Here is a 24,228-nt window from a genome sequence, read left to right as displayed (position 1 = left end):
GTCTTTTGCTACTCCAGAGTCTTGAGCCTGATCGGATCGGATCTTCAAACTTGAGAAACATAACAGATTTAGCATCATGAACTCCTTTGGTGGTGTTCTTTTGTATATCCTTTGATTAAGATCAAGAACTGTCTTCAAGATTTTACATAGCTTATAGTTTCAGTATTAGATTGGGATCTGAATTTACCTATCGTGTGTAGTAATGTCTGTTTTATAGTAGAGGAAAGTGTGTGGGTTATCAATTCTCCCCTCCTATGTGGATGATAGGGAGATCCTTGTAACCCACCCTCATAAACTGTCTTCTAGATGAGGATACTCCTCATCCTCATACAGATTAGAGGTTTGTTTTACTCGTTATCGTGTCATTTGTCAAATTCATCTCATGTTTGATCTTTCAGGCTATGAATCTTGGAACATCTAGTCAGAAAATGGTGACTTGCTATCTTGCATTTGAAAATAATGCCCTTCTCTGCACTGGAATTGTTCAATCTTTTCGGTATGTCCATCTAATTGTCTTCTTGCCATGCAGGATTACGTTTATCTCGGTGTTTTGTTTCCTCGCCAACCATGTGTTCGTCTACATCAAACTCAAGGAAATGGGCAGTCGGGTTATATGCTAAATGTTTTGTTCCAACCGACGATATTTCTTGGGCAACATTCTGTATCCATATACATGGAAAATTCTTGGAAAGATATTAGTGCTTGAAGTCAGGGTCAGGCTTTTTGAGAAGTATTTGAACTAATAAGCTATACGACTGATGTAGCACGCAAGTGCATCAATTTTGTCAGCAGGGAAGAAATGGAAGCTGTCACTAGTTGAGCCCTTTAACCACTTAATGTAACTCGGACATACTATTATTTTCTTCTAGTAGTAGACAAATAAAGTAACATGCTAAAAAAAAAATAAACAGGGGGTGCATATTCGCGTGCATTTGATAGCTACTTATTTGACAGGAACATGTGCGGTACGGACGAAAAAGAAAGTATTAGTCTTTTCGCTAGACTTGTTTTTTAACTATTTTTTCTGTAATTTTTTTTTTCTTTTTGGACTTTTCTTTAATTATGTCTCCATTTTTCAATTTTTTTCATTTGACATTCTCATTTTTTTTTCTGACACTCCAAATTCTTTTTTCCTTTTTTTGTACTCTTTCTTCTCTCATCTACTCCTATTCGTTTCTCATCTTCATCTTTTGGCCATGAGGAGACGGTGGATCTTTCAGTGAGGCTAAGGTGATAAGGCATGGGTGAGATGAAGGCAGAGGCAAAAGCAATGGGCAACGAGAAAATAGCAGGTAATATATTAGAAAAAAAATAAAGGTATCACATGGGAATATTAAAAATGGGACATCATCAGAAAAAAAAAGTTCAAAAAAGAGATTGTTTCATGAAAAATGTTTAATTTTTTATCTATGATTTTTTGATGAAAAATTTTGTTTTAGTTATCTGGTGTAAATAAAAATTTGAAATTCCGGAAACGACATTAAACTATATTTTCGCAAGCCGAGCATTTCCTTACACCCTCAACCGGCATTAATATCCAGGTTTTGGAGAAAGAAATTAAAAAAAAAGTTAAGATTAAAAATATACTATTCGTTTAATATGATGGAGATGCGGGGTATCGATCCCCGTACCTCTCGCATGCTAAGTGAGCGCTCTACCATCTGAGCTACATCCTCGGATTAAAATATTATAAATATAGATTTTATTTAATGTATAAATTATTTTATCTTTTGTATACTAATAAAAAATTTTGAACTTTAATATTTGTTCATGTCCACCATAAAATCATTTGTTATATTCTATTTACCGAACGAAATCTGCAATTTATTCTTTGAACGTATGATGATGCCTTGAGATTATGCTGTTGGATATACTCCGGAAAACTTGTGCAAGAACTTTGAAAAAAGGAAAGGGAAAACCAAAGCGGGAAAAACAGCAAGGAACCTAACCTGGGATGAATAGTAGTTGAGGGGAGGGACCATGGCGAGGTCGATTCTTGTCGCCTCGGATCTGGCGCAGGTGCACCCTTCAACCCCTTGCAAGAAGCCGACAGCAATGCTTCACCGAAATCTGAGAAAGAAGACCAGCCAGTCATTATGGCCATCCATTACGAACTCTCATAGAGAGGTCACAGTGCTTGCTTTAAGATTAGGACCAGGCATCGTTAGAGCTTGGTCCAAAAGAGAAAGTTGCACGTGGGGCGGGCTCCTTCACGCGTGCCAGGCCGTGTCAGGTGAGGCTTTAAAGATCGTTGCTGTTGATCCATCCCACACACATCTTTCTCAAAAGGCACACCACCTGGTTTTTTGGTTCCTCCGGCCTCGGATCTGTTTCCCATCGGGCCCTCATCATTTCATCGGCCTTGCATTCACTAGCGACGTGAAGTGGGCTATGGCTAAAATCGAGTCGGATCTCGATGCAACCTCTTCGGGATCCGACTCAAATAGGAAACGCCTACATACTGCATGAATTTTAGAGGCAAATCGGGTCCGGATCTTGATATGTTAAACATACTTTGTCAATCGAGATTCCACATGTGGATCCCGGTCCATTGCAAAATGAATTCATTCACCAGTAAAGATGAAACTAAAATAATCCTTCACAGTATTTTTGACTTGAAAGCATTCATTCCACTAATAGTCAAGATTCTAAGACTATTAACTAGAGACTAGACTCTCTCATCATCCACTCGTACAACTTCGATCAGGATTGAGAGTAGTTCAAGAAAACTTCATTTCAAGTCGAGTTATTCAGAAGAGATTAACTCCAAGTCACGACCATCTAAGCTCATATCTTGCATCAGGTGTCCGATATCTAGAGCTGATTAGATGAAATCAAGTAATGTCAGATGAGTCGATAGAGTATGGGAAAACAGGTCATGTCAGATTAATTTCGACATGTAGAATTGATGATCAACTTGGGTGAGTTGGGTCCCAAGCAAATGCAGCAGTGGAGCCAGAGGACATAAGCAAAACGGAAGGAAAGAAAAGAAGGGAGGATCTGTCTCCTTCATCCTTCATCCTTCACCTCTGCCTCATTCTTCGGGATCGCCTATCTTTTCTTCTCGTCTCCCTGCCCCCCTCTCTCTTGCTCCTCTGTCATCCCTCTTTTTCTCTCCCTACTGTTCCCACACAATCGTCTGCTTTAGTTTAACGAGAAGAAAAGCCAGCAAGCACGAGGAAACTGAGAGACCAGTCCTTTTCCGCTTGATCTCTCTCTCTCTCTCTCTCTCTCTCTCTCTCTCTCTCTCTCTCTCTGTGCATTACATATTATGGTGTCAAGGCTGTGTTAAACAGCCAGTTCTATATTTTGGGACCATGTATTTGATGGGACTATAAAGGTTCTATTCCGCTTTCTACGGACTGCTAAGAAAGAAGAGTTCATTAAGCAATCAAGCGAAACACTCACTAGTGTTTCGCCATCAGCATTCATACACAAACTCAACTCTGGTGCAGTACTGTACTCTAATCCGACCAAAAAGCTGGAACCAGTTGCTCATGTCTGCTTACACACAAGGGTGGAGGAGTTCAGCTGCAATTGTTATATGCCTAACCCACGAGGTACAACTGTGCAAGCAGTACTACTTAAGACTCTCTGCACACTCCTTTCACACTTGGCTACACCAAAAATTTGATGACAAAGTCAAATATTTGAGTAGCATAGTCCTTACAAATATGATTGAAGTAAAAGCAGTACTACTTAAGACTCTCTGCACACTCCTTTTACACTTGGCTACACCAAAAATTTGATGACAAAGTCAAATATTTGAGTAGCACAGTCCTTACAAATATGATTGAAGTAACCATTAATCTAAAAAACCTAATGGTTAAGAAATGTCTCAGAAATATAGAAGAGCGGATATAAAATTCCATCTCATATCATAATAAATGTTTTAAATTACATTATAATGAATCTCAAAAGCTTAAATTGTTGGAAAAAGATTCATTATTCATTAAACTCCTAAATAGTCTCAACCGTTAGCTACATCCTTCTTCAGCAATTTGTTTAAACTTAAAAGAGACACAAGGAGTAAAGTTTAGCTTAATGATCCAAGAAACTACGATATGCATTTAATTAGTTGTCTATAGTATGCAAGAAATTCTCCGGTAAGAAAAATTGAATAGCTTAGTGTTCTTTTTGTTTTCTTTCAATTTTTGTGTTCATCATCATGTTCTATCTTGAACCTTGAAATTACAACCTGGTATGTTTTTGTATGCTTCGAGGGGTCAAGACTGTGCCAAAGTTATTAAGAAATGATGAAAAACCTTGTTGGTCGATTGTGATCGGTCATGACAAAAAAAAAAGGGGAAGGAAAACAGTGCCCACTTTGCTCTTTTCTTTACCCAGTTGCTCAATGTTCCATCTTGCTTTCCTCTAGCCTCACACGTTCTCTCGGACATTAAATCTGGTGAAGACAGCACGCTCCCAAGCCTCAGAAGCTTCCCCTCGTACCATTCAAAATTCTCAAGGACCATCCTACACTCTCAAAGCCGACAACTAGGCTACACGGGGGCATATGATTAGTGCATTAATTACTTGCTTCAATTCACTAACCCGAGGCCAAGACACCTTTTTGCCCCCACGTGTCACCTTAATTTAATCACCCCCAAGCAAAGCAAAAGCTTCCCACCAAATCATAAGACTTGCTTAATTAGCAGTTGTAAGCAACCGGTAGCAGTGTTAACACTAGACATTAAACAAATTGATACCCAATCAAGACCTATTCGTAGGTAATTAAGAGGTCAGAAGAAGTTTCCAATTGACAATTGAACTAAGAAAATATAAACAATCTTATTAATTCTATCCTTCTGTCGAAAATGTGTTTTTGTTACTAAATCTACTCTACATAATGCATTGCATTGCAGAATTAGACTGACCTCTTCGTGTACTACCAATTTAAGGTGGGGGGGTATGGTTCGTACCTGCGTTGCGTGACGGACAGCAAGCGAATCAGGCGGCGGAGTCGCCCGTCACGAATCACACGGACCACCTCGACCGGGCCCCGCGCCTAGAAAAGGAATCAGAGAAGTGCCACGTCAGCGTGTACTCGCGCGTGAATCCCCCTCAAAAAGACGCGCTACCGAGCGAGTGATCCCATCACCGCCCACCTTTCTCGTCTTGCTTTCTCTTGCTTCTCATCGAGAGCCATTCGCACTTGTGCTTCTCACCGCCCAACTTCGCCTTTACCTGTCTCTTCATCGTTTCCTCGCCTGCGAAGAAGAGAACATAGAGATAAGACCGAGGGAAGAACTTAAGTGTTGGTGTTCTGTACTTGCTTTGTATACGTACATAATGGAAGAGAGGTGGGCGAGGGGAAAGCCCAGGAGCGGTCACCAGAACCCCTCCTTCTCCTCCACCCTCCTCGACGCCATCTACCGCTCCATCGACGAGTCCGACGGCGGAGCCACGTGCGACCGCCACTCTCTCATCACCGTGCCGAAGCGCCCTCCGCCGCCCCTCCGGCCGGCGTCAGAGTGGCGAACCGCAGAGGCGGCGACCCGTTGCCGGCCGCTTGCGCCCATCTCCACCTCCAGTTCCTCAGACAAATCAAGCTACGGCGGCTTCTCCTCCTCTTCCGAGCCCGACTCGGGGGTAAACCGGCTCAGGCCGATCCTGACCGTCGGAGCTCCGATCCGCTCCATCCCTCCTCCGCCGGCTGCTGCGGTGTTCGACCGCCGTGAGGAGGAGAAGAAGAAAAAGAAGACGGGCTCGATCCGCGGCAGGCTTCGAGACGCGAGAAGTTCCAGGTCGGCCGCGCCGGCGTCCCCGGGCGCCCGCCTCGCCGGCTTCCTCGGCTCTGTATTGTCGGCGGTGTCGGTGATCCCGAGAAGGCCAACGCCCACCGCTGTCACCGCCGCGGGCGGATGCGACGACTCCGCCTGCTCCACGGCGTCGTCCCTCTCGCGATCCTGCCTCATCAAGAAACCATCGACGAGGGAGCAGCCTCCGTCGGGGGAGGGGGAGAAGCGATCGGTGACGTTCTACCCGGTGAGCGTGATCGTGGACGAGGATCTGCGGCCGTGCGGGCACAAGAGCGTCTATGGAGCGGACACCGCGCCCCGAAGGCCGTCGGCGGTGGCAATGAAGGCGAGGAGGAGGGTGGAAGAGCTCCTAAGAGGGATGGAGGAGGAGGAAGAGGAAATGAGCGATTCAAGCTCCGATCTGTTCGAGTTGCAGAACTTGACGGTGATCGGAAGGGAAAGAGGAAGGGGAAGGGGAGTGGGAGGAGGTTACGGTGATGAGCTTCCGGTGTACGAGACGGCCCACCTCGACATGAATCGCTCCACTTCCCAGTCTCAACGTTTCCTAAAAATACAAGAAAGAATGTAAAGAAAAAGGCGGAGAATTGGGTGGTGATATCTTAGGAGGGTTTGGTGTCTTTCGTTGATCTTTATCGGCTTCTTACTATGGTTTGGGTTTATCTCTTTGTAAGACTGTTCGGTTCTGTAGCTATCAGCTTGTGTACGAATACGAAGAAAGCTTAAGTATTATTGTTCATGAACTACTAATTAGTGTCTTACTGCATGGGGTATGAGAATCTTATATGAATTTGCCTATGATGTACGGTCGAGGGATAATATGATAAGTTAGATCTCTCTAGTATTTTTTATTCTTAGATTTAAAAAAATTATATTAGAATATCTATAGTTATGAAAGTGTAACATCTAATTTTATTTATCATAATCTTATCAGTTTTATCGATAAAAATATCAAAATGATATATAAAAAGATAATTTTAATATTTTAATTATATTTTCGATGGTGACAAACAAAGATACTGTTGGGGGTCGCGGGTGGTTATTGTGGATGAGGAAAGAGAGCAACAATAAAATGTGAGGCAAAATAAGAAGAATAAGAGGACGTCATAGATGTTGACGCTTTGTCGGTGCCAATAATGATGCGAGGAAGGGCGACATTACTCTATATCTGCATCGGTGTCGATGTCGACGTAGATGCATAGCATCGACATCTGTATCGCCCTTTTCTTCCTCTCCTCATCTCTCGTCGCAGTTCTCCTTTTCCATCCACAATAGCCATCCATAGCCCCTAGCGACGTCGTCCTCTATCACCACCGAAAAAATAACTAGGAATTTGAAATTATCCTTTTACCCATCATTTTTGTGCTTCCATCGATAAAATCGATGATATTAGGGTAAATATAGATATTTCACTTTCATAACTATAGGGATTTCAATGTAAATTTTTTAAGTTCAAGGACTGAGATACTAAAGAGATCTAATTATAAAAGATAATTTATAATTAACTCTACTGTCAATCCAGTAAAAGAATGATTTAAAGAGCTCGACAGACAAAAGAGGGAAACTTGTAGAGGTATAAGGAAGCAACCTGACACAAGCTATTAGTTGCTCAAACAATAAGTCTCAAACCAAGCCAAAAAAATGACAATAAAGATACAAGAAGGTTGGTTAAATCTGAACACAAAATATCCTTCAAGTGCATCATGGTAAGTTATGTTGGCAATTGCTTCAGCTCAAACACATTAAGCACAGGAACATAGGGGATTCAATAAGTTGAGCAAAAGAAGGTTTTCCAAGATGATCAAATAACAATCAGTAGCATAATTCTCTGCAATCATTCACAATTTGATGATCGAAATGATCTATCTAATTAATAGGCCCTAAACAATCATATCATGGTTTAAGATTCTTTAAACCCTAATATGTGAGTGCCAAATGGTCCAAATCCTATAATTGAAGTAATTACTTGACCTCTCTTACCAATAAACACTGCATAAAACTAAAAAAAAAGGTTCATTCTGCACCTAGTATGTTCATGGTATTATAATCAATATGATCACCTATTAATAAGCATATTTTGCACCTAATCTTTTTCAACATATGGTACACATTAATCCATTTTCGGTCCTAGACTTGAGCATATACAGGGTTTCTACATGCACCATGAATATTTTCCAAAACGGCCCATTCCCATACCACATTTGAATGAGCCATGTGCCATGGGCCAGTATGAATTTGCAAGTTGATAGATTGAGAGAAGTGTCTGCGACAACTTTTTGCTGATTCTGTGATTTGAGTTTCCGAGGCACCAGTATGAGAGTTGCCACGAAGCCACCTTCACCTTTTTGAAAATGCCTGTAACATGGATTTCCAAGTTAATAGATAGAGAATTATGCATGTCTGAAAGTGCCTCCAGCATTAATTTATTGCACATGCATTTCAACAAAAAATGGAACTAAGACATTATCTTTGATGTGCAAAAACTAGATAAGAGTAGAGACGTCAGCTATAAAAAACAAAAAATGTGCTCCAGGATTAGACAAAATCGAAGGATTATCAGCAAAAGCCTGAGGAGGTTCTTATTCCAAACAAGATAAGAAGTTTTAGACATGTCTCCAAGGACAAACTTTGACCCCAGTTATGTTCTCCGAACGTATCACTATCGCGCTGGATTGATCTACAATCTTCCTTATAATCTCAATCATAATAAAGATCAAATTTAACTCAAACCTGTAGAAAAAGTGCAATGCTCAAAACCCTCTAGGTAGTTTAAGAGTAGGCAGAGAAGATCAAAGTGAGAGCACAATGTCACACAAAAAGGGAGATGATGACAATTTAAGCATGGCAGATGGTGAGCTTCAATGAAACCACCAATCTGCCTCACCTTTTCTGAATAGACTACAATAAAAAAATTAAATTTTGTCTCTAAATGGCCATTCAAGGATCGGGATCGTGTGCAGCAGATAAGTATGATTGTACCAGCTGCGTGAGATTCAAAGGACTTGAAGATTTGAACATTTCTACCAGCGATCATCCAAACTAAAATGAGTAAGTTCCTTATGATCCAGTAAGCTAGGATATGAAGACAACCCAAGAAACATGAAGATCATCATGGCTAAATTAGAAATTAGACTTACACATGGTGTTGGGAAACCTATATACAAGCACCTAGCACCATGAAGTATATCAATTTAATAAGTGGAATCATCTAATCTCCAAGCACAACGGATCTGAATAAGCAGAGGATGCATATCCATAATTTTTTTTTGATGCTAAAATCATAGTTAAGGATGAATTTTTTAAGAAAATATATGTATCTGAGGATACATATTTGCATCTGTACTCTTCAAAGCATAGCATATTCTTATAGGACAACAGAAGGCTTGATTAGACTAAGGTCATTTAGTGGAGACATCTCTTCTGTGAAATACAGGCTTAATATAGCCTAATTTCAGTCAGTTGTTATTTAAATTAAGCTATGGCTCAATTCAAGGTTGATCTCAAAGGGCATAGTTTATGTGAACCATACAATGGTTGTGTATCTTATTTATGGGAATCAATCAACAGGTTTTTATGCAATGAATGCAGATATATGCATAGGATCTTGTGCCAATTTAAACACCAATAGTGGGTGCCCTCAGCCAATCGACGATAACTGATAATATCCATGACATGCTAATTATACTTTGAAATAATAATTAAGCCACTTCAATTAAAAGCAAAATTCGAATTCCGAAGCATACCTACTGATACGGGTAAAAAAACTGATTTGACATAACACCCCGGATTTGACGTAATGCACCCCCACGTCGGACACCCTGTGCGGCACACTGCCCCAGAACGTGCATTAACAACGACACGACGCGCACCCACACCCACCATACCCAAACAACCTCCTCGGCTGACCCCTCATGGCCGGCCGAGGCAGGGGATGGCGCTGACTGACACCCCCCATACCCTGCGGCAGCTCGGCCTTCCACGCAACGACCACGACAACAGACGCCATCGGAGGTACGACCCTGCCCCGGCAGGATGGCACATCAGGTAACATCAAACCTACTTATAAATACCCTCTGGCTCCCAATAGGAAGGGGGACGATCTCACTCAAAAACTCCTCTCCACCATCACTGACTTGATCGTCGGAGGGGTCGGGCCGAACCACCGACCCGACCTGTGTGCAGGTACTCGACCGCCGTCGAACCCACTTGACGCCGTGGAACTTTCCAATCATATCCCCTACATCAGTCACCACAGCACCCCCGGGGAAGCCACGTCTGATCCCAGCCATTTGGAGCCCTGAACCAGCCGCGTCGACACAGAGGTCACGGCTAAAAAATGTTTCTTACCGTAACACCTACCATGCAAGACATCCTTGAATTATGGAGCTTCATGAAACGACATCCCAAACACCCATTCCATCGAATACCTTCCGAGCGCTTCAGGACATCCCACTAAGAGAGGGCCCGCCAACGTAGAAATCCAGCAAACGCCCCGCATTTAAGGCCGGCGCATAAACCATTTCACCGAGTCGCAACACGGAAACTCGGCGATAGGTTTTGAGAACAAGCGGATGGGTGGAAGTCCGAACCCGGGAACGCACGGATAAGGGAGTTCCAAACGAAGAACGGGGCAGGCATCGGCGACGGAGAGAGAAGATGAGCTTGGAAGCGACGAATGGGTGGTGGTCGAGGGCGGCTTTGGGTCGGAACTAGTGGAGTTGGAGCAGGTGGACGAGGGAGGCGTGGTGGCGGGACGCCGAATGCATCTTTGGGTCGGTCGGGGGCAAGAACGAACCGTAGACCCGATTACCCGCTTATTCGACATGAATCCCACCGTACAGCGATGCGGATTCCTAATCTCAACCTGATAACCCGTTTATTCGGCTTGAATCCCACCGTACAGCGATGCTGATTCCTAAGCACCTTTCTGTCGTTTACTACATAATTATTCATGAACTACAGCACCTGCTTTCCATAACCCGTCTCGTATACTGTCTTTTGATTGGTTAAATCGGGCCGCTGTGGTACGGGTCCGCCAAAGTAGGACATCGTAACTCATCTAGGGATCGTGGGAGGTGTTGGCTCGCGGCGAGTAGCGAATGGTCAAATTGGGCCTGCTGTTGACTGAGTCGATCTGGCCCAACACCCACGTCATCCAGTCCACTGTCATTTGGGAACGACTTCAAGAGTCGGCTCGAGGCGGTCGGTTCGGGCTCGAGTTGGCCTCCCACTCGGCGGACAAAAGGTGAGTGTGAGTTAGGCCGGGACGCCAGGTCATCTTAAGGTTATCCTCTCTCTCTCCCCCTCGGGGGCTTCGTGGAAACCCCCAATTTTGGTCTTCGGTAGTCCGCGATCGATCTCTTCCTCCATCGACCGATCGATCACAAGGAGAAGGGGAAAGGCAAATTTCTTCCTTCCCTAGCTTTTCGATTTCGATCGCTTCAATCCTTGCGAATCCCTAGCGAGCGGAGAAGGTTTCTGCCGATTGCGAGCTGATTCGAGGGTTTCTTTCTGGTGAATTTGAAGGTATGGAAGCCGGAACGGGTGGGGTTTCCGGGAGTTTCTGAGGAGATAATGGTCGGATCGCGAGCGCAGTGGCTCGATTGCATGGGTGAAGAATGCGGGAGCTGCGGAGCGGGGTGCGTCGAGGGGGCCGTGCTCCACCGCCGCCGCCGGTAGATCGTACGTTGCGGAACACGAGGGCGCGGGCTGCCTCGAAGAAGCCGGAGGTTGTAGCGGTTGCGGCTGGGGGTAGCCGGCGGGTGAGGACCAGGGCCGCGGAGGCGCGGGCGGCCGTTGCCGCGAAGGGGAGGCAGAGGGCGAGGTCGGCCAAGGGGAAGTTGGTTTTGATCGAGGAGGGGGAGGGGAAGAAGTCCGATCAATTGAAGGAGGTGGTGGTGGTGGAAGAAGAAGAAGAAGAAGAAGAAGAAGAAGAAGAAGAAGAAGAGGAGGAGGAGGAGGAGAAAGGAAAGGGGCGCACAAAGCAACCGGAGGAAATAAGAGGGAAGGAAACGATGGGTGACGATAGTGGTGGATTGAGCGCCAACAGGGTTGTGGGACAGGAAGAGGAGGGGAACACTACACCATTCCCTGAAAAGGTACATCTTTCTTGTCTGTTCTATTTTGTTGGTGGAAGTTTTTGTTCTTCGTGCACCATGTTCTTATCTTTCTCTGTGAATTCTAGTTTGTTGAATTATACGTCATTGGTTCAGTTTTGGTTTTTTCCTTATCTTTCTCTCGTTTCTGTTATCTTATTTTAGTTTTTTATGTGATCATAAATAAAGCCTTTCTTCCTGCTTCAAAAAAGTGCTCATTTTTTGCTTACTCGGTGAATAATCTTCAGGCTAATGTATCAATAGTTTGATCCTCAGTCCAGTTTAGTGTGCATGTGTCATCGTTTAGAAATAAGACGGTTGGTCGTAATTTTGTTATTGCCATTTTGGTTGACTATATTGATCTTTTCTTCTTGGCTCTCCTCTCTGAGCTGTTTAATAATAGGGATTCCTATTAGTGGACACTGGCTGTAGCATGTTTTATAAATTTTGTAATTTTTTAGAGCAGTATATATTAAAACATGTTGCCCTTACATTTACCTCATCTAATGAATCTGAACTTTGTGGTTTCACCTTAAAACTGATCTGATTACTGCTTGCTGTTGTCAGAGCTATAATTTCTACTTTGTGGTACAAGTTTTTTGCAGATCTGTTATGTTTTATTTCTTTCATTGTATAATACAGGGAAAAATAGTAAAAGTACCTATTACTTCTATACATCTTCCTTCTAACCCATATGCATCTTCCTTCTCTTATTGTATCTTTTCCGGATAGAAACTGGACTAGCATAGGATTCTTGTTCTTCCGGTTCATCTTGATTTTGCCTCATTTTTCACTGACTACATAGTTTTTGCATTTTCCACACTTTTGTTTTGTATATTTCTTCAGATTCCCATTCTGAGGATCTTGATGAATAATCTATCCTACACTAATTCCTACTTTATCTGATGTATAAGGAAAAAAAATTATACAAGTTGTTCCTGTTCATTTTAATTGTCTGTCTTCTAAGGAAAAGCACTGTGGTGGAAGCTGATTTAATTGTTTTTTAGTTGTTTTGTTCATCATTTTTGTTCTAGAACTTCCTGGGCATAATATGCTAACTTGTTGGTTTGTTTTGAGATAATTTTCAATTTCCGTTCACCCTCTCTTTATGCTTATCTTTCCCATATTCTTTAGTTAGTATAGATAGAAGTCAATATTTGAATCTCATTTTTTGCATTTGTTAGCAGCTGACCCCTAACAATTGGGACATTACGACTTGTTTTGTGTTTGTGTGTGTGGCTCTTCTTTTCCTTTTCTTTCTTTTACTAACTCACATCACTGGTTATTTTTAACGCCTCAACTTTTAGTGCATAGTGTCCTTCAGGCTCGTGTGGTTTTCGGTTCTTTGCTTCGCTGTTTATTCACTATTGACTCAGGATAATTTGCATCTTCTTTTGCAACTTTTTGGTTTAATCTTCTGAAACTCTCGGACGCATCGAAGCCTTCATGTAACACCCCCGATTAGTTCTACATCGGAAGTGGATAAGACTAAGATTGACTTATAAGGATCTAGTGAGTGTACTACTATCAACTTTAGTTTAAGCATTTTGGCCAGTGGTTTGGACCAAATGAAGTTGATAGGCCAGTTAACCTATCAAGCCTGGGTCATGACATTTGGCATTAGAGCCGATGTAGTATTTAGGCATGGTGAGGGGACTCAAGTAGGAAAGAGCTACTCGTGAATGGAGTTAGAGGACTCGTCACTGCGTGAAGCCACCACTAGGTTATGTTCACATGTACCATGCTAGGATTTGATCTGAGTTATGCTAGGCTTTTTTCCTTGACGAGAATATCAAGTCCTTGAGTGGGGGAGATTGTAACACCTCCGGTTAGTCCCACATTGGAAGTGGGTAAAACAAAGATTGACTTATAAGGGTCTGATGAGTGTACTACTATCAACTTCAACTTAAGTATTTTAGCCAATGGTTTGGGCCAAACGAAGTTGATAGATCAGTTAGCCTATCAGACTCAGATCGTCACACTTCAACTGATCCTTGGTTGCTCGAGTTATTGTTTTTGTTAATGGTTGATGCAGGTCTTTTGTTAACGTATATTATCCACAAAAAAACTATACAACTTATGTTTTGGCATGTTTATGGTTATTTTTTTGTTGAATGGATTATCTGGGGAGCGGTATGAATAGCTTTAATTTTTTTCCTGTCTTTGTTTCAAAGGTGTGTAAATATGAGAATAAAGGATTGCCTTTATTTGGAACAATTTCAGGTGCAGATCGGTAATTCTCCAGTATATAAGGTTGATAGAAAGCTGGGCAAGGGTGGGTTTGGACAGGTTTTTGTTGGCCGTCGAGTCTCTGGTGGGATTGAAAGAACAACAGGTCCTAGTGCATTGGAGGTATTATTATTGGCTCTCTCTTTTGTTTATCTTTTTCTTGGCGGAGCGGAAGCATTGATAAAGTATTTTTCATGTGTAGATATTATCTATCTTGCTACTTTATTTAACATTGCATCTGATTTACGAATTTCTTTTGCTTAATAGGTTGCCATCAAATTTGAGCACAGAAGCAGCAAAGGTTGTAATTATGGTCCTCCTTATGAATGGCAGGTTTACAGGTTCGCCTTGAATTTCTCTTTGCACAGGTTATCTGATGTTCCCTTGTCTCTCATGTGGTCACTCTGAATCATTAATTTTGCCTTTTGGTCAGTACTCTTGGGGGCAGTTATGGGGTGCCAAGGGTGCACTATAAAGGTCGACAAGGTGACTACTATGTGATGGTATGGTTTCTTCTATTTCTTGTGTGCATTCTTTTGCATCTGCCCATTAGATGGTTGGTCGTGCAGATGTCTTTACTTGCTTCATGTTACTTGTCAGTATACAACATTGTTCAAGAAACTGATATAGTTGCTACTAATTTGTCTGTAATCCACAGGTAATGGACATGCTAGGTCCCAGTTTATGGGATGCTTGGAATACTTCTGGTCAAGCGTGAGTATCTTTTCACTGTGATTACCAGCAGCCATTATGTTCATTCGACCTTTGATTTCCAGCAAATGACTTCTACAGTGATGTTTTCAGTTATCTACCTACTTCTTTGCACCTGTCATGTTTTGGTTGTGTGATCTTAATGCATATGTATTTGCACATTTTATCTAGTTGGTGTTCTGCTATTGAGTAGATTTCTATATCTTCATATAAAATGGTCTGTAGTCAGTATTGTCTTTTGTGTACTAAGAGTGTTTTGAAATTTCTCAGGATGTCAACGGAAATGGTAGCTTGTATTGCTGTTGAGTCCATATCAATCCTTGAAAACATGCATTCAAAAGGGTACAAATGCAATCATACACTTACCCGTATATTCTTCTATTTGGAATTTGTGTTCCTTTCACGCAAAGCTGCCTTGTCTTGAACTAATTGAATACATTTTACTAGATATGTCCATGGAGATGTAAAGCCTGAGAACTTTTTGCTTGGTCAGCCGGCAACACCTCAAGAAAAAAAATTATTTCTTGTTGACCTCGGATTAGGTGAGTGAAGAACCTTCTGGTCAGCCAATGGCAGGCATCTCATACCTTCACCTTCCTTTTTATTCTTTGATTTTTTTAAATTTCTATGCACGCATATTTAATTTTTTTAGATGAATACCCCTTGCTTTAGTCCAGTTATATATATATATATATATATATATATATTTATATATATATATATTGCTTATGCTTCCTTATGTAATTGCTTGTATGCATGTTGTTTTAGCCACAAGATGGAAAGATGCTTGCAACAGTAATCATGTTGAATATGACCAACGCCCAGATGTGTTCAGGTATGAATTTTCCACGCGTGACAATGTTTACTTATGGGAGGGATGTCCTCCCTGGTCTCTTTTCGGTACCATTGCTGATACTGGCTGTTTGTTTTCTGTAGAGGAACTGTTCGATATGCCAGTGTTCATGCACATCTTGGAAGAACTGCAAGCAGAAGGGATGATCTGGAGTCTCTTGCATATACACTAATTTTTCTTCATCGAGGCAGATTACCCTGGCAGGGCTACCAGGTAACTGATTGCAAGGAACACAATTTCCAAAATGTCTAAGTGGCTGTCATACATTCAGAGAAATGTGCTTCTCTTTGTATTTATATGTCTATGTGCATCGCAGGGTGATAATAAATCATTCCTAGTTTGCAAGAAAAAGATGTCAACATCTCCGGAGATGATGTGTTGCTTGTGTCCTCCACCATTTAAGCAGTTTCTTGAGATCGTGGTCAACATGAAGTTTGATGAGGAACCTAACTACTCGAAACTAATTTCTCTGTTCGATGGATTAATTGGACCAAATCCAGCAGTTAGGCCAATTAACACTGATGGTGCTCAAAAGGTGATTCCAGTGTCTTTATAATTTGATTTTATGTCAAATTCTGGAGTTGCAAGTTATGACAAATCATCCCATCTATCAGGTTGGTCAAAAACGTGGCAGATTGACTATTGATGAAGAAGAAGAAAGTCAACAAAGGAAGAAGATTCGCTTAGGAGTGCCTGCCACCCAGTGGATTTCTGTGTATAATGCTAGGCTTCCTATGAAACAAAGGTAGATTTTCATGCACTTGTTTGGTTTTTCTTTATAAGGAAAATTTTCCTTCTCTGTACTAATCTTTGAGGATCATGGTAATATTGTGGACTGTTTTTATTGTTGTCTTATTTTTGCCTTAGATTTGTGGGTGTGGCCAACACATTGGATTTTTTTTCCTCTTGAGAGCCATTGTCTCTGACCCCCTAAAGGTCATGTTCTTAGCACACACATGAGGCTAATTATGTATATTATTAAAATAGAAAAAGTGTGTATCAATGGTCAATGGTGATATGTAATTGGTGGAATCACTGATCTATTCATCATAAAATAGACTATCTGTAGCAACATAGTACTTCACGAATGTAGAGAAGATAGCCCAATTTTTAGGTAAATGAAGCAATACCATCCTTTTAACTTTATAAATCCTAATTTGGTGCTTAATATGGTTGACATAAAGCAATACACTTAACCATATATCCATCTCATCTAAAATTAAAAGATCCTACACTTGAAAATAACAAAATTTTCCTTTTGGATAATTATAGAAGGAATCTGGATGCTTCAAGGAAGTGTTCAATACATATCCAAGAAGTTTCCTAGAAGTGTCATATCCAACGTATATCTAGTGCTGATATGGCATGTGGCCTGAAATATTCATCTATGTATCCCTTTAATTGTTGTGCATACATGTTTTACCAGAACAAGTAGAGAGATACTGATTGTGTCAGAAAACATGAAGCATTCAAACTTTATGAAGTTAAGCTTTGAATATCTTCTATGATCTTTAATAGTTCTAAAAAGAGATGTTGAGATTTAGTTATTTAACTGGAAGGAAAATATTCTTCATTGGTATGATCTTTGTAACAAAATATTTGGTCTGTCCCTTGGCATTTTATATTCAAAATGTTCACTTTTTGTCAGCAGAATCTAGAGCATTGATGTTAAGATTTTTGTTTCCTTATCTTCCATTGGCCCTATTATTTCTTGGAAGGATCTACTCATTAGCAATATCTCATGGTTATTCCAGATTGCTTATATTAATGACGTGCCCTTTTTGATGTTGTAACTTGTATACAGGTACCACTACAATGTGGCTGATGCACGCTTGGCACAGCATGTAGAGAGAGGAAATGAGGATGGTCTGCTTATTAGTTGTGTTGCATCGTGCACAAATTTGTGGGCCCTTATTATGGATGCAGGAACTGGTTTCACATCCCAGGTCTATGAGTTGTCCCCATTCTTCCTTCACAAGGTATGACCACATTATATTATTAATTTTTGTTATCATTTAAGCTGTCATTATCAATGGAGAAAAGTGATGTAGGAGTGGATCATGGATCAATGGGAGAAAAACTACTATATCACCTCTCTTGCTGGTGCCAACAATGGAAGTTCTCTTGTGGTGATGTCAAAAGGTTTGTCTCTTGTGCTGGAAATTAATGTTCGTGTTTTACACTCTTAAATCTTCTCAGCAATGTCAAAGGCCGAGACAATCATGCAAATATATATATATATATATATATATATATATATATATATATATATATATATATATATATATATATATATATATATATATATATATATATATATATATATATGTATGTATGTTGGTTATCATATTGTGTAAAATGTTGATTGATGGGGTGAAGGAATCTTTTCGGCTAGTCCAAACTTAAAACTGTTTCCCTAAAGTTCAGATGGCTGAAAATCTTTCTCCCCAAGCTCTGAAAATTTATATACTACAATTTAGAATGATGTTTAACTCTTCCTTTTAGTAATAGTTGCCCATATTAAAAGTACAGCTTGAATGAAAAAATAACTTTGTTGTAAGGTTTTGGCATGCATCAGGACTCCTATTTCATATGCATTTTGATTGGAGGATCTTAATCACCATCTCGTCTTTTGAATTGCCATAAATTGTGAATAACACATGGTTTCTCCTTTGTAACAAAAGACAGTATTCAAGAAAGAATCTTTTTTGATGTTATATTGTATGAAGAGCATTTACATTGAGAATATGTGGGTATAGAACTATTATAATGTATAAGTTCAGTCATTCAATTTATGTTTTGAAACTTAGTATTGAAAACCAAGTACTGTTCTAAGCATTAAAACTAAGTAAATGTTGTCTTGTGAGACATAGATGGGGCTCGCGTTAGGTAGGTGATATGGGTAAGCCATATAGCCATAGACGGATAGGAAATGTTTTCTTTGTATAATCAAATACAGCCAGTTTGAGATTTCCAATGAAATAGTCATTGGAATGGATCCACTTAATGATGCAATATATGATATACGTAACAGCAATTGAATGATTTTGTTTCAGCATGTGTTTGTAGAGTTCCATATAAGTTTGTAGCCCGATATATCCCTCGTTGTATTTATTCACATACCTTGATATGTTTCAGCATCACGTTCATGAAAAATTCTCTTGTTGTAACGGAGCTAAAATCTTCTTGAATATTGCCCATGTGGTCCATGCACTAATTTATCTTTGATCTCTAATTGTATCTGCAATTTAACTCCTTAGGCACCCAATACACTCAGCAGTCTTACAAAGTAAGTGAGTCTTTCCCCTTCAAATGGATAAACAAGAAGTGGAAAGAAGGATTTCATGTCACGTCGATGGCAACAGCTGGGACACGATGGGGCATCGTCATGTCACGCAATGCTGGTTTTAGTGATCAGGTGTTATGCAACTTCCTTAAATTTAAATGAATGATATTGTGGTGTGTATCAAATCAAATGAGAATTTTCCCTGTGAAATTGTTCTTAAAATGTGAATAATTTGCAAGATTAGCAAGTTAATCATCATCCTAACTGATTTACATTTGTGACAATCTGTTTGGTAGTCTTTTATGAAAGATATAGATCCTACTAACTTGTTTATACAGCCGAGCTACTTCAGTATTTGATTATTTGATGCTCTACTAGAATCTGATGTAGTGGAAATGGCTTGCATCTGGATTGATGCTTTTGCAGGTTGTCGAATTAGACTTCCTGTATCCAAGTGAGGGCATTCACAGGCGTTGGGACGGCGGATATCGCATTACTTCTATGGCTGCCACCTGGGATCAGGCTGCCCTTATTCTCAGTGTGCCCAAGCGGAAGCCTGGTGATGAGACACAAGAGACCCTTCGGACATCGTCATTTCCAAGTGCCCATGTTAAGGTACTTGTATCAATTTCCTACTGCACTATATTCCAAGTAAAAACATGTTATATGCAATAAGTTTGGGCCATGTCTTTGTAGTTTGTGAATAGCATTCTGACTAAACTAAGAATAAAAAGAAAAGGTAACAGAATTATACTACCCTTAATTCAAGTTTATGGCAACTTTTTTTCGATTTCCAGCTATTCTTTCTGCCACCTGCACTTGCTTGTTGTTGTCTTTCCTAGATTGACAACTATTCTCTTTTGTCTTGTGCAGGACAAGTGGGCAAAGAATCTATATCTTGCTTCAATTTGCTACGGACGCACTGTATCATGATATTTATTTCAGCTAAAATATACCTCCTAAGTTTCCGAGATCAGCGGCTTCTCCTGCTATTTAGGTGATCTTACATTAGCATGTACATCAATGATGTCTGGATCAGATCCGCCTGGTGCTGGCTGATTCACTATATTTGTTTTCCTTGTTTGTAAATCTATTTGCATGGCCTCACATTCTGTGTGCATCTTCTTTCTATACACTGACCGTGATAGATGCGAGTTTCTCATGTAGGGGTCATTAGAATCTTATAGAAAAGGAAATCCACAGATCTTTAGTAACATGACCACGTGAAAAGCCCATGTATCTCATTCAGTTCCTATGGTTGGGATGTTACATGATTTGCCTTCATGTAGATGATTTGTTTTTTTTAAAAAATAATATTAATTAGTCCCCATATTTCTTTTGAAAACCTGAAATACTCGTCTAAAACTAAGATATTGGAATCTGGTGATGATGAGTTGACCTAATATCAGAAGTATCATCCATTAGTGAGTGAGGCATTTGACTAAGATATTGGAAGTTGGTTGTTTATTTGCACTATATTAGTCGTAGGTCCCACTCACGTTGATTGGTTCGTTCCCTGTCGCCGAGCCAACGGGGGATCCCTTGTGTGGCAGCTAACCTTTTTAACACCAACCTCCTCGTTAGCATAAGACAAAGCCTTCCCGCCTCTGATAGCGTTTGGACTTATTTGCCCGCCTCTCTCACCGGGCGCGTCAAGAAAAGACTTGGCTTTCGCCTTTTGGGGCCTCGCGATCTGCACCTCCCCCTACGCAAGATCTCCGCGCGGCGGCGGCGGCGGCAGCGGCAGGGGTTGTGGGCCGGCCACGGCGGCGTCTTCCGCCCTCTCGTCCTTCCGCTACGCCGACGGCCTCGTGGTAGTGGGCATCTCCGTCTGCGAGGCCATCTCCTGGCTCCTCATCTACCGCACCTCCACCTACAAGTCCCTCCGCTCCTCCATCGATAAGGCCTCCAAGAAGCTCGACTCCATGAAGCCCACCTCCGCTCCGTCCTCCTCGTCCGTGTCGTCGTCTTCGTCGTCTCGAGCCAAGAAGATGGACCTCGTGGAGACCAGCCTCAAGGACGCCACCGGCGACCTCTCCCTCTCCAAGTTCAAGTCCGGCGCCGTCGTGGCGGCCGTCCTCTTCGTGGTATTCGGTCTCCTCAACTCCCTCTTCGAGGGCCGTCTGGTGGCCAAGCTCCGCTTCGCGCCCATCCCGCTCGTCCTCGGATGAGCCACCGCGGCCTGCCCGGGACCGACGCCACCGACTGCTCCATGGTGTTCTTGTACTTCCTCTGCTCCATCAGCACCCGTACCAATCTGCAGAAGTTCCTGGGTTTCGCGCCCCCGAGAGGCGCCGCCGGGACTGGGCTCTTCCCGATGCCCGATCCCAAGACCAGCTGATCGCTTGATCCAATGCGATAGAGGTGCGGATCCTGAACCCCCGATGCATCAAAATTGGTGAAATTGCTTCTTTCCCTTGGTTTTCTTGAAATTTGATTGTCCTTGCTTGATGTAGATCTCGGTATTACGTAATTGAGTATTATCTTGAAAATTGATTGCTCTTTGCTGAAATCCTTTCACGCTAATCTCCAAAAAAATGAAATCTTTTCTTGTGTCTTTGTATCTGTGATTTTGATACATTTGTCATGACTTGTTATGTATGAAGCCCAATGATGTGAGATTATGACTGTGAGGATTTGAGGTATAATAGAACATCAGTATTAGGGAAGACTACACCAACTAACTTATTTGGAGAGCCTGAAACAATTAACAGAATGCCATTTAGTATGTTTGTATCGAAATAGTACAATATTCAGGTACCTCTTGGGCATGGAATTCCTAAACTCGAAGCAATGTCTCTAGAGGCTTTGTTTCTTTGGTGACATGCATGTCAACCATCTCTGTTCTTGTCCTGTTGTTCTACAATAAGCACCTTTGTTTTATTCCATGGCTTCTAGATGAGGATCCTTCTTTACTTGGAATTATTACCCAATAGAAGACCTGAAGTTCCAAACTATATGATGACATTGGTTTCCATGATCCTCTCCTGCCATCGACTTCACTTGTGGCCTATGAAGCATATGCACTTCCAAAAAGAGCTCCTGTTTTTTTTTTAATCTTTTTTTGCCAACTGTGTTACCTAAATCATTTTTATTCTTATCTATGAGGCTCATTATTGGCTCAAGACACTTTTCCAGTATAATTACCCTACTGCGTTTGATGCTCTTGTTGACAGACAAACTATAGTTCTTGCTTGCAATTTACTCGAACTAAAATGTACTGTTGGTAAAATAGACTATGTGAATTTCATTTGGGACATGCGTCATAGAATCATGAACATTGATACAAAAGTTAATGGCTTAATGCCATCCTTAGTGCAGCTATGTTATTGAAGACTTGTTTCTCTGACTTGTTATCTGCCTCATAGCATTGTTTGAGTTGATTAGTTGAAACATGATCCGAATGGTCCACGTAACCATGACCTCTTTGGTTGATTGTGTTTCTTCTTTCAAGGTTTGGTCAGATGAAGGAAAACTATTTGATATGGTTATCTGCCTCATAGAATTGTTTGAGTTGATTAGTTGAAACATGATCCGAATGGCCCATGTAACCTTGACCTCTTTGTTTGATTGTGTTTCTTCTTTCAAGGTTTGGTCAGCTGAAGGATAACTATTTGATATGGTTATCTGCCTCAGAGAACTGTTTGAGTTGATTAGTTGAAACATGATTCGAATGGCCCAGGTAACCATGACCTCTTTGGTCGATTGTGTTTCTTCTTTCAAGGTTTGGTCAGCTGAAGGATAACTATTTGATATGGTTATCTGCCTCATAGAACTGTTTGAGTTGATTAGTTGAAACATGATTCGAATGGCCCAGGTAACCATGACCTCTTTGGTTGATTGTGTTTCTTCTTTCAAGGTTTGGCCAGCTGAAGGAAAACTATTTGATATGGTTATCTGCCTCATAGAATTGTTTGAGTTGATTAGTTGAAACATGATTCGAATGGCCCAGGTAACCATGACTTCTTTGGTCGATTGTGTTTCTTCTTTCAAGGTTTGGTCAGCCGAAGGATAACTATTTGATATGGTTATCTGCCTCATAGAACTGTTTGAGTTGATTAGAAACATGATTCGAATGGCCCAGATAACCATGACCTTGTTGGTTGATTGTGTTTCTTCTTTCAAGGTTTGGCCAGCTGAAGGATAACTATTTGATATGGTTGAACTCCCTTTTTATTGTAACCCCAAACTGAGTGGTTGATGGTTGATCCCGATTATCATCGCTCGAGTAGAGAGCTGCTGCCTCGATAAAACCGCCATCACTAATAGCAACTCTCCTTTGTGGATGGACTATTAAAGATATCGATCAGGATGTTGCCAATCTCAGTGTCAGAAGCTTCTGTAACTATCTTCAAGAATGATAAATGCTAGGAAATGCCAGAACCAACCAAGGTGACATTGCCTTCTTTAATGCCTTAATACACCCCGGTCACCCCTGGTTTAAGCAAAAACAGTTCATTCTACAAGACAGCAGTTGGAGGTGTTGCCCCTTTGTCCATGGCCTTGTACAAATTGCCATTGTTGCCTTTCTTTTATAAGTGTTATAAAGTGCATTTCTTTTATAAGTTACAAAACACTTTCTTGCCCATAGATGCAACTTTTCTCAAGCATCATATATTCTCGGACTAGTTGAGTGGGTATTAGTTTAGTTCTTGCTTACTCGAAGAGTGTTTAGAGCTAAGGACTGTTGCGCATTCACATCTTTCCAAATGCACACACTGGACTGCTTTTATGCAACAATTTGAGTTTTTCTTTGAAATTTCTTTAGCATATTCATGCATTTTAGGATCCTGCTCAGCATTTGTTGTAATATCTTGCCATGGTTGTCGAAATCAACTTCAGTCAGTTTTAACTGATACTGCTGTTTATTTATTATTATTTTTCCCTTATCGTTTTGCAGTCTATGCATAATTCTTAGGAGGGCTGGTCATGGTGAGGTTGCTAGAACACCCTGGCACAGACAATTTAGAGTTGCTGGCTGACAACTGCAGTTGACAATCCCATCTTCTATCTCAGATCCCAAAAGCATTTCTACTGTTAGTAACAGGACAAATGAGTTTTTCCCCCATCTTTTGGTGAAATAAGAACTGGTAAACAACTGGATTTTGACAGTGTAACATGTTTTTGGTATCAAATAGTTCTTTTGATGTAATCTGACTTTTCCCCAGTCACTTTTTTTTTTTTGGTTTTAACCTGAATTTTCAGAGATCAAACAAAATCCTCTCACTAAGTGTGTGCAGATAATCCTCCACCTTCCAAAAGAATACACATCACCCCAGCAATTAAAATGTTCAC

The 24,228-nt window shown here is 41.1% G+C and overlaps 2 protein-coding genes, 1 long non-coding RNA gene and 1 pseudogene across 5 annotated transcripts; 3 read left to right on the top strand and 1 right to left on the bottom strand.

Moving 5' to 3' along the window:
• The first annotated feature begins 5,054 nt into the window (after positions 1-5,054).
• LOC135614698 (protein BIG GRAIN 1-like) lies at positions 5,055-6,505 on the top strand. The gene has a single exon (XM_065112326.1). It carries the CDS (start codon positions 5,293-5,295, stop codon positions 6,328-6,330), a length of 1,038 nt encoding a protein of 345 aa, XP_064968398.1. The 5' UTR covers positions 5,055-5,292; the 3' UTR covers positions 6,331-6,505.
• A 1,230-nt stretch (positions 6,506-7,735) lies between these two features.
• On the bottom strand, positions 7,736-10,905 carry LOC135614697 (uncharacterized). Of its 2 annotated transcripts, none has more exons than XR_010487651.1 (2): positions 9,503-10,905; positions 7,736-8,114 (listed from the first exon to the last, which is right to left on the bottom strand). It is a non-coding gene; the product is annotated as an uncharacterized LOC135614697 (long non-coding RNA). The 2 variants fall into 2 exon arrangements; XR_010487652.1 differs by having other exon boundaries at positions 10,119-10,905.
• A 116-nt stretch (positions 10,906-11,021) lies between these two features.
• LOC135614695 (casein kinase 1-like protein HD16) lies at positions 11,022-20,040 on the top strand. Of its 2 annotated transcripts, XM_065112323.1 has the most exons (17): positions 11,022-11,160; positions 11,286-11,857; positions 14,078-14,206; positions 14,351-14,424; positions 14,517-14,586; positions 14,742-14,797; positions 15,065-15,136; positions 15,242-15,336; positions 15,563-15,629; positions 15,731-15,860; positions 15,964-16,182; positions 16,262-16,392; positions 17,452-17,626; positions 17,699-17,789; positions 18,908-19,065; positions 19,360-19,548; positions 19,807-20,040. In XM_065112323.1, exons 2-17 carry the CDS (start codon positions 11,378-11,380, stop codon positions 19,864-19,866), a joined length of 2,196 nt encoding a protein of 731 aa, XP_064968395.1. In that variant the 5' UTR covers positions 11,022-11,160; positions 11,286-11,377; the 3' UTR covers positions 19,867-20,040. The 2 variants fall into 2 exon arrangements, with proteins under 2 accessions (XP_064968395.1, XP_064968394.1); XM_065112322.1 differs by having other exon boundaries at positions 11,133-11,857.
• Positions 19,960-24,112, top strand: LOC135613826 (uncharacterized; annotated as a pseudogene).
• The last annotated feature ends 116 nt before the right edge of the window (positions 24,113-24,228 follow it).

The sequence above is a fragment of the Musa acuminata genome, chromosome BXJ2-6, assembly GCF_036884655.1.
Source record: "Musa acuminata AAA Group cultivar baxijiao chromosome BXJ2-6, Cavendish_Baxijiao_AAA, whole genome shotgun sequence".
NCBI classification, from domain to species: Eukaryota; Viridiplantae; Streptophyta; class Magnoliopsida; order Zingiberales; family Musaceae; genus Musa; species Musa acuminata.
The sequence above is the reverse complement of the archived record's forward strand: the minus strand, read 5'-3'. Positions and strand labels throughout refer to the sequence as shown.